General features: G+C 43.1%; 1 protein-coding gene across 6 annotated transcripts; it reads right to left on the reverse strand.

The window, feature by feature from the left end:
- Positions 1 to 4,506: 4,506 nt before the first annotated feature.
- Positions 4,507 to 8,972, reverse strand: LOC139423748 (uncharacterized). 6 transcript variants are annotated; one of them, XM_071175374.1, is made up of 4 exons: positions 8,207 to 8,519; positions 7,084 to 7,172; positions 5,878 to 6,086; positions 4,507 to 5,564 (listed from the first exon to the last, which is right to left on the reverse strand). In XM_071175374.1, exons 1-4 carry the CDS (start codon positions 8,230 to 8,232, stop codon positions 4,878 to 4,880), a joined length of 1,011 nt encoding a protein of 336 aa, XP_071031475.1. In that variant the 5' UTR covers positions 8,233 to 8,519; the 3' UTR covers positions 4,507 to 4,877. The 6 variants fall into 6 exon arrangements, with proteins under 6 accessions (XP_071031475.1, XP_071031471.1, XP_071031474.1 ...); XM_071175370.1 differs by lacking the exon at positions 8,207 to 8,519 and adding an exon at positions 8,916 to 8,972 and having other exon boundaries at positions 4,508 to 5,564; positions 7,084 to 7,268; XM_071175373.1 differs by having other exon boundaries at positions 4,508 to 5,564; positions 8,198 to 8,506.
- Between the last annotated feature and the right edge of the window lie 1,227 nt (positions 8,973 to 10,199).

Raw genomic sequence — 10,199 nt, forward strand, 5'->3', positions numbered from 1 at the left:
TCAGTGTAAACTTCTGACCCACTGGATTTTAATTATAAGTGAAATAATCTGTAAACAATGGTTGGAAAACTGACTTGTGTCATGCACAAGGTAAATGTTCTAACCGACTTGCCATAACTATAGTTCTATGACATGAAATTTGTGGAGTGGTTGAAAAACGAGTTTTAATGACTCCAACCTAAGTGCATGTAAACTTCCGACTTCAACTGTATATATATACATTATGACATGTTTTATCCAGGTTTGGAAGTTACATCATACTAAACATGAGGAACACAAGCATGAGCTACACCCGCCATAACATCTGCTAAATATGTGTATGTAACCAAAACAATTTGATTTGTTTTGAGGGTCTTCTGAAATCTGCCAGTTCTTGGAACTAACTGATTCCTCGCTGATTGGAATAGATAGAATCTAATGTTATGGAACATCAGAACACCATTACAATGCCAGGGGTGGCATTGTGTATGACCAGATGTAGGTCTATAGGTCGGTGTACAGAAAGAGCATGGCAGCTCCTGGGTGTGCAGGCTTTTGCTCCAGCCCTGCTCAAACTCTATTTCATCAAAACCTATTCCCATCTCTACTCCCAGAGACAGCATTATAAGGAGTCCTCATCACCATCACCAAGGACAACCTGACCCATCTCTACTCCCAGAGACAGCATTATAAGGAGTCCTCATCACCATCACCAAGGACAACCTGACCCATCTCTACTCCCAGAGACAGCATTATAAGGAGTCCTCATCACCATCATCATCACCACCATCACCAAGGACAACCTGACCCATCTCTACTCCCAGAGACAGCATTATAAGGAGTCCTCATCACCTCATCATCATCACCACCATCGCCAAGGACAACCTGACCCATCTCTACTCCCAGAGACAGCATTATAAGGAGTCCTCATCACCATCACCAAGGACAACCTGACCCATCTCTACTCCCAGAGACAGCATAATAAGGAGTCCTCATCACCATCACCAAGGACAACCTGACCCATCTCTACTCCCAGAGACAGCATTATAAGGAGTCCTCATCACCATCATCATCACCACCATCACCAAGGACAACCTGACCCATCTCTACTCCCAGAGACAGCATTATAAGGAGTCCTCATCACCATCATCATCATCACCACCATCGCCAAGGACAACCTGACCCATCTCTACTCCCAGAGACAACATTATAAGGAGTCCTCATCATCACCAAGGACAACCTGACCCATCTCTACTCCCAGAGACAGCATTATAAGGAGTCCTCATCATCACCAAGGACAACCTGACCAATCTCTACTCCCAGAGACAGCATTATAAGGAGTCCTCATCATCACCAAGGACAACCTGACCCATCTCTACTCCCAGAGACAACATTATAAGGAGTCATCATTATCATCACCACCATCACCAAGGACAACCTGACCCATCTCTACTTCCAGAGGCAGCATTATAAGGAGTCCTCATCATCACCATGGACATCCTGACCCTCAATTCCAGCCATTCCTCCTACAACACCACAGAAGAAGTTGCCTTCGACCATTACACCCTCTACATCCTCCTCTCGGTCGCCATGGTTCCCGTCCTGGGTCTCCCAGGCCACGCTATGTTTCTATGCTCCCTCCTGGGTAAACACACACACACTAGGAGACACACACACGCTCTGTCTCTCTCTCTTTATACCCTACCGGAACTTTCACCAAAGATGAATACATTCCATGGCATGTGAAATGACCTGATCACCTGACCTCAGCGGGCCTCTGTTGCTATGTTGTCTATGTGTGGACAGCTACCTCTCTGTGTTTCACCCACTGTTCTTTCTGAAAATCAAGAAGCCCAAGTTTCATCTGTCTGTGTGTTTCGACGTGTTCCCTAGCCGCTTCATACTGCCTCTCGCTGAAGTTCGCGAATGCCTAAAGCAAGTGGATGGTCATCATGAGCCTCCTCATTGCCATGGCGATCACCTCAAACTGCAACATACTGGTCCTTAAGTCCCTGAGCCAATCAGGTCCAGGCAGACAGGAGCTCCACCCAATCAAAAAAGCAGGCCTTTAAAAAGTGCTGACTGTTTTTGTGTTGATTAGCATTCACTACATTCAACCCCTGGTTGACTTTGTGTTAAGGTTCTATATCAAAACGTTGCAGGCCTACTCACCACTGACCTGTGTGGTCTACACGGTGCTCTCTATGAGCAGTTTCATTCAGCCTCTGTGTTATCTCCGGACCAGGAAACTGCCCAAGCTGCCGTGTCAGAGTTTCCCCGCTGCTCAGAGTTACATGCCATCTTCCCTTCCTGAGACTGTGATAGAAGTGTAGAGAAATCCTGTCTCTTTACAATCCTGGGTTGTTATCGGGAGGTAGACCTGTGTCGTGTTTATTAAGCACCAAACGGAAGAAAGAGGACAAACAAAAAACGACTATCATGAACTTGTCCAATAAGAAACGCTTTCTTAAGTTTTCAGTTGCAAAAAGTTGTGTTCATTAATGACAGAGACCCTAATAATATTGCCTTCAAGATTATGTTTGTTGTCAAAGGATGACATGTCTTTTAAGCCCTTTCACCTGTTTGGGGTACTGAAAGAAAGGAAGCCATGACATTATCGAAATGAAGCCATGCTCCTGGTGGAAGTTTCCCCTAGGTAAAGACCTAGGATCAACTTCCCCTCCCTCAATCCTATCCTTAATCATCTTTCTGTTTCTCTAGTAACCATAGAAAGAGTATTGAAATGAAGCCCCAGTCTTTTTGTTTCTCTAGTAACCATGGAAATAGTATTGAAATGAAGCCCCGGTCTTTCTGTTTCTCTAGTAACCATGGAAATAGTATTGAAATGAAGCCCCAGTCTTTTTGTTTCTCTAGTAACCATGGAAATAGTATTGAAATGAAGCCCCGGTCTTTTTGTTTCTCTAGTAACCATGGAAATAGTATTGAAATGAAGCCCCAGTCTTTTTGTTTCTCTAGTAACCATGGAAATAGTATTGAAATGAAGCCCCGGTCTTTTTGTTTCTCTAGTAACCATGGAAATAGTATTGAAATGAAGCCCCAGTCTTTCTGTTTCTCTAGTAACCATGGAAATAGTATTGAAATGAAGCCCCGGTCTTTCTGTTTCTCTAGTAACCATGGAAATAGTATTGAAATGAAGCCCCAGTCTTTGTTTCTCTAGTAACCATGAAGAGTATTGAGATGCGGCCTCAGTCTTTGTATAACAATAGCCTCGGGTAATGCCCTGTTTATAACCCACTAATTAACCACTTAACTGCTCATTAATTCAACCTCTTAATTGAAACACTGAGGGACCAATTAGAAGCCTTGTTAGGCAGAGATCTTAAGACGTCGTTAGGGGAATATGCAGATGTGTTGCGAGTGCTGAACTCTGTAAATAGATCCCGCAAAACAGAATTGAACGCTGGGTGATGATGATTCAATGATATGACTGAAGCATATGTAATATAATGATTAAATGGATAGTTCACTAAATTACATTGCTTACCGGGTAAGAAACAAAAAACTGTCTGTACAAGGTATGTCTATCTGGCCCCTGTGCAAGGTATGTCTATCTGGCCCCTGTGCAATGTATGTCTATCTGGCCCCTGTGCAATGTATGTCTATCTGGCCCCTGTGCAAGGTATGTCTATCTGGCCCCTGTGCAATGTATGTCTATCTGGCCCCTGTGCAAGGTATGTCTATCTGGCCCCTGTGCAAGGTAAGTCTATCTGGCCCCTGTACAAGGTAAGTCTATCTGGCCCCTGTGCAAGGTATGTCTATCTGGCCCCTGTGCAAGGTATGTCTATCTGGCCCCTGTGCAAGGTATGTCTATCTGGCCCCTGTGCAAGGTATGTCTATCTGGCCCCTGTGCAAGGTATGTCTATCTGGCCCCTGTGCAAGGTATGTCTATCTGGCCCCTGTGCAAGGTAAGTCTATCTGGCCCCTGTGCAAGGTAAGTCTATCTGGCCCCTGTGCAAGGTAAGTCTATCTGGCCCCTGTGCAAGGTAAGTCTATCTGGCCCCTGTGCAAGGTAAGTCTATCTGGCCCCTGTGCAAGGTAAGTCTATCTGGCCCCTGTACAAGGTAAGTCTATCTGGCCCCTGTACAAGGTAAGTCTATCTGGCCCCTGTACAAGGTAAGTCTATCTGGCCCCTGTGCAAGGTAAGTCTATCTGGCCCCTGTGCAAGGTAAGTCTATCTGGCCCCTGTGCAAGGTAAGTCTATCTGGCCCCTGTACAAGGTAAGTCTATCTGGCCCCTGTACAAGGTAAGTCTATCTGGCTCCTGCTTCAAATGTAAACCTTTGAAGGAATCCAATAGTTCATTTTGTAATTTGAGTGAACTAGCCCTATATGAAGGTGCTTGGTTTCATGGTCGTTTGTACTAATTTAATACAATTAGAGGGGTAACGAGTAATGACATATGTATTGTAACATTTGACAATGAAAGACGGCAGTTAATTTCCTTCCGTTTTCTCTTTCTCAGCCTGTTGTGCTCTTAGAAATATCATCTGAAATTACACTACAAAACATAATAGAAATCACATGTTTATTTTGATCAAACAATCATGTATTTTTTCATGCTACTGTTAAGTACTTCTCAAAGGATATATCTAAAACCCTTACAGTACCATGTTTATCAAATAAAGCTCTTGATTGTGGTCCTATTTCAAGTTGATAATAAAATAGACAGAAACAGTTACATCTACAGAATTTGGTATACCAAATCAGTATGTACATGAATCAACGGGCTTCGTATTGAAAAAAAGCTATCACATTACCAAGTCAACCAATAGGAATGTATGTAGTCAAGTGCAATACATCAATACTATAATCACCCAGTTTCAGAGCCTTCATAATATGGAATTACATACATATTTCATAACATGTCAATACATTACATTACTGTGTGATTTTGGCCTGTAACTCCTTCAAACACTCCAGGCTGGCCTCAGGGCCATCCTCCGAGGTCACAAACCCAGGATAGGTGGCACTAAACTGGGCCTGAGGAGATGGAGAGCCAGTGGTGGTGGTGGAGCCCCCATCAACCTGGTGAGAGGAGGGCGGAGAGAGTAGAGGTATCAATTTAGCATGAGCATAGTCAATCTCAAACCCCTCGAATATCAACCCCACCCCCCACGCTCCGAGACCCTCTTCCAAAACCTTGGCCACCTTCTGGGTTGCCAGTGCCAAACTCGTATAATCTGCCTCTTCAAGTCTAAATATATCCGAGGTCAGAGGTCGACGGGGGACCAGTACGGTGAGGCCGGGGGCGTTGGGGAAGGGGGTGAGGAATGCCACGTGTCCCTCATCCTCCCACACCCTCCACTGCTGCTCCTCTCCACGGACGATCCGGGAGAAGAGGCCGGGGTGTGATGGGTCTTCCCCCAGGAAGGTGAGGTTTGGTAGAGCATTGGGGGAAGGGAGCTGGGCCCGGATCTCGGCCTGGATCTCCTGGAGGGACGTGTCAGTCCAGCGAGGGCCGCTTTTAGAGGTGACGTAGCCGGGGTCGTGGTGGGTGTAGTGTTCATCTCCCGCCAGGTGGGGGCGCCACTCGCTGTCAAGGCCGTGTAGCGGCAGCACCCGGATCTGTGAGTCAATAACAACAGGGACTATTACTAGGCTACCTGTTCATACTAAAAAGGAGGACAGAATTATGGTGCTATCTAAACACAAATATAATTTATGTTGATGAACAAAAACATTACATTGTCAGTTTTTATTCAAAACTAGATGAGACACAGAATAGAAGAGTAAAATAGAAAATAGCAGAAAAGAATAAGAGTAATGTAGAAGAGAGCAGGATTTAAAAGAGTAGAATAAAATAGAAAAGAGTAAAGTAGAATAGAGTTGAATAATAGTAAAGTAGAAAAGAAGAGTGTAGAGTACAAACACAACAGACCTGGGGTGGACTGTTACTGTCTGGGTGGGGCCTGCAGACCAGGGCACATCTCTTCACCCCCAGCCTCTCACACAGCAGGGCCCCCACCTCCCTGGACCCCAGCAGCAACCTCAGGTAGGCTCCCTCACCCAGCCTGAAGAGACTGCCCTGAGCTGGGCTTGGTTCCTCATCTGGGCCCCTGGGGGTCTTCGGCTCCAGGATGGTAGTGCCTGTGAATGATATTCCATATATGAAGATAAAGATGGTCCCTATGCAGTGCACTATAGAGGATGATAGTATACTATAGAAGGATTGCACAGTTCACTGTACATGTTCAGTGGTTGCGTAGCAACTGACTATTATAAAATGTAAAAGCAATGGATTGACGTGAGGTGTGTTACTTGGCTGGGATCCTGACGATGAATTCTACGTTGGGCAGAAATGAGCGTTTGAATCAGGACAGTTTCCTCTCACAACTTCGACAAGACAGAATGTTGAATAAAATTACAATTATATTTGAATGTACTTTACTTGTTGTCTGTGTGGTTGGTCCTTTTGATCGGTATATGAGACAATATACCCACAGGAAAGTATAATTCCATCAACCTTTCAAAGCGCAGGTAGTGCATTCAGATTCCTATCACCTGAAGCATGCGCACGAGATAAAAATACATGCACGAGACACATGCATACTTGCCGAGCTCTTACACATGTTTACATGCATGCTTCAGGTGAAAGGAATCTGAATGCACTACATGCGCTCTGAAAGGATGATGGAATTATACTTTCCTGTGGGCATATTGTCTCATATTGATTGAAAACACATATGCTATAAACAGTAGGCTATCTTTGTCTACGTGGCTTGTTTGTATCAACTGCAAAGACATTGGCAACTTCCTCTTAGTAGTCAGCTTTTGTTCTGAAGTTATCAGTGGTCGTAGAGATAGAATCACATGGTTGATCCATGTTTAATTTAGATTTTCTGTATGTTAAGTGACACAGGAGGGCAAACAAAGCATCTAACGACGCTGTTCTACGAGTGGTCTGAGGCAGGCTTTAGATTACGAGCGTTTTCAAGTGCAGCGTTAATAGCGATGGTTTAGGGAAACAGCTTGGATATTTAACGATGCTTCTACGAAAATTCTAACGATTAACTTAGCCTTAAGATGCTTTTGGGAAACCGGGCCCTGGACCAGTTAGCTATTGTGGTAAATAAGATGCATCTACCTGGGGTCCAGGGCTGTGGGTGGAGGTAGGCCACCAGCTCCTCTGTCTCCCAGATCACATGACGAGGTCGGGGAAGAGATGATGACATCCTGATGGAGGAAGGGAAAAGACAGAGGGGGAAGAAGAGAGGGAGGTCAGGAGAAGGAGGAGAAAGAGGGAAATAGAGAGACAGAAAGATGGGAAGTCTGTAATACATGGACGGTAAGAAGAGATACACACATACCTACTTGTAAACAAAATGAAGGAAGTTTCCTTTAAAATTATTCATAAATATTATCCTGCCAACCACTATTTGAAGAAGTTTAAGGAAAACATCAACTCAAATTGCTCCTTTTGTAATGACCACCCAGAAACAGTGTTGCATCTTTTTTGGCATTGTATGCATGTAAGAAAACTGTGGCAAGACATCAGTAGTTTTTTGAACACATTTATGAAGATTTTACACTATTGTGGAGAGATGTACTGTTTGGATTCTTTACAGACAATAGAAATAAGCTGAAACATTTATGTAATTCATTTCATTATTCTTTTGGCCAAATTTCATATACACAAATGTAAATTTACAAACAGAAAACCACATTTTCGTACCCTACAAAAATAAATGTAACTGTATTTTAAGACGGTTAATGCTCTACTAACAAAAAAGCTGTTAGAATTGTAAGTATATGCATGTCCCTTAAAGTCCTTGTGTAATTGTAATGTGATATTGTACCCCCCTAGTCCCGCCCCCAGCCCCGCCCCTAGCTCGATTGTCCATTGTTTGTAATCTATGTATGCTTGTGTTCCCTCATGTGCTTTATGTATTGATTTGTTGTTAATAAAAAAAATAAAAAATACATTTAAAAAGAGTGTAATCATGACATTCTGCACTTTAGGGTGGACCTGTATCAATCAATTATATATTTTAAATAGACAAGATGGCGCCATACACATTGTTGAATTACCTAATGGAGCAAAACATGTTTTTATTTTGATAACTGAGCATTTTCTACATTCAAACCCACCACCTGAAACTGGACATTCAAGTAAAGGTTGGTCGAAAATGATCTGTGCTACAAACAGTACCTAGCCTGTAACTCCCAGTAATGGATCTCAAAAATGTTTGTCAACCTACTTACGGTACCTTCGTAGAAACCGTGCAAGCAGCATGCAGCAAGAACGTGGGTTCAAAACGGTGTTCAGTCAAAATAGTTCAGAATGATGGAGGTGAGCGCTGGGTAACAGCGTCGTTTCTACCGTAACAACAACCTTGGTTCGGTCAACTTTCTGTTTCTCGTAAAAGCCGTGTTCGGGAGCATCAAAACCGTGAAGCAAATGCTGACTGACTGATCTACAAATAATAATATCGTTATTTATGATGCAAGGTGATTTGCAGATCAGTCAATCGGCTGCAATGTCGGTACAAGCCCAGTGTTTGCTGGTCACATGACAGTCTACGGCGATTATGTTTTCATAAAAATGGGGAAGTGTAGTTTTCAGTAAGGACGCCAGGTGGCACTCTAGCATTAGAGGTAAAAGGCGGGAAGGTAGTGTACATTTATGAAATAAAGACTTGGAGGCCTACTTTGATCACGGGTGCATTTCTATATGTTTGCTAGCATAACTTAAAAAGCACAACACAAATCAGACAATGGACAGAGAGAAAAACTTTTAAAGTTTACAAAAGAGGAGTACCCTCGGAAGACACACATATTTGGCAATGCAATTGTTTGTCCTTAATGCTGTGTTTATATTCATCATATTATCCAAAATGTTCACATTATCCATGACAAGTTTACTTTGTTTATCTTTATTGCTGATTGAGTCGAGGTTTGAAAATATTATTACAGTACCTCAAGTCCTTCCTCCCCAATTCTCTAGAAGTGTAGAATGACACCATAACACTGGTTCTTTCACAGTGACTCATAGTTTCCTTATTACACACCTCTCGCTTACACACACACACACACACACACACACACACACACACACACACAGTCTAGAGACTCTAGTCTAGGGTTACTTTTTATTCATAAACACATATAATTCACATCGCTTTTATTCATATGGTAGTGTCTATTACCTCATAAACAAAACCGGTATTTATAGGCTAGTGTTTATAATGTTGCCTCATTAGCATAGCAGGCATTTGGTAATGATTATAATGTTACCTCATAAGAATAGCAGGTATCTATGGTAGTGTTTATGTAACAGTATAATTTTTAACCGTCCCCTCGCCCATACCCGGGCGCGAACCAGGGACCTTCTGCACACATCAACAGTTACCCTCGAAGCATCGTTACCCATCGCTCCACAACAGCCGCGGCCCTTGCAGAGCAAGGGGAACTACTACTTCAAGGTCTCAGAGCAAGTGACGTCACTGATTGAAACGCTATTTAGCACCCACGCTAACTAAGCTAGCCGTTTCACATCCGTTACATTTATAATTTTACCCCATTAACATAGCAAGTATGGTAGTGTCTATAATGTTACCTCATCAGAATAGCAGGTATGGTAGTGTCTATAATGTTACCTCATCAGCATAGCAGGTATGGTAGTGTCTATAATGTTACCTCATCAGCATAGCAGGTATGGTAGTGTCTATAATGTTACCTCATCAGCATAGCAGGTATGGTAGTGTCTATAATGTTACCTCATCAGAATAGCAGGTATGGTAGTGTCTATAATGTTACCTCATCAGCATAGCAGGTATGGTAGTGTCTATAATGTTACCTCATCAGCATAGCAGGTATGGTAGTGTCTATAATGTTACCTCATCAGCATAGCAGGTATGGTAGTGTCTATAATGTTACCTCATCAGCATAGCAGGTATGGTAGTGTCTATAATGTTACCTCATCAGCATAGCAGGTATGGTAGTGTCTATAATGTTACCTCATCAGCATAGTGTCACGTCTCTCCTCCTCCTTTACTATTAGCAAGAATGCAGAATGTCATTCACCTATTCACTTCAGCCTATGAGCATGGCACACGAAGGCAATCCCACCCCGCTTGCTGATTAACCTATGGGCTCACTCGTGCAGTAATCACTTTCCTTTCTTTCAACCAATGAGCACGAATCCAGGGGGGTATTTATGTCAACTCAAACTTTGTCTCCCACTTGCTGTTTTGCAGCAAC

This window comes from Oncorhynchus clarkii, chromosome 13 (genome assembly GCF_045791955.1).
Source record: "Oncorhynchus clarkii lewisi isolate Uvic-CL-2024 chromosome 13, UVic_Ocla_1.0, whole genome shotgun sequence".
NCBI classification, from domain to species: Eukaryota; Metazoa; Chordata; class Actinopteri; order Salmoniformes; family Salmonidae; genus Oncorhynchus; species Oncorhynchus clarkii.

Coding starts and splice junctions, on each gene's coding strand:
- LOC139423748 (XM_071175370.1), bottom strand. CDS start 8,962: ATGGTGTCATTCTACACTTCTAGAGAATTGGGGAGGAAGGACTTGAG. Junction 6,087..7,083: donor CCCACAGCCCTGGACCCCAG/GTAGATGCATCT, acceptor TATCATTCACAG/GCACTACCATCCTGGAGCCG. Junction 5,565..5,877: donor ACAGTAACAGTCCACCCCAG/GTCTGTTGTGTT, acceptor ATTGACTCACAG/ATCCGGGTGCTGCCGCTACA.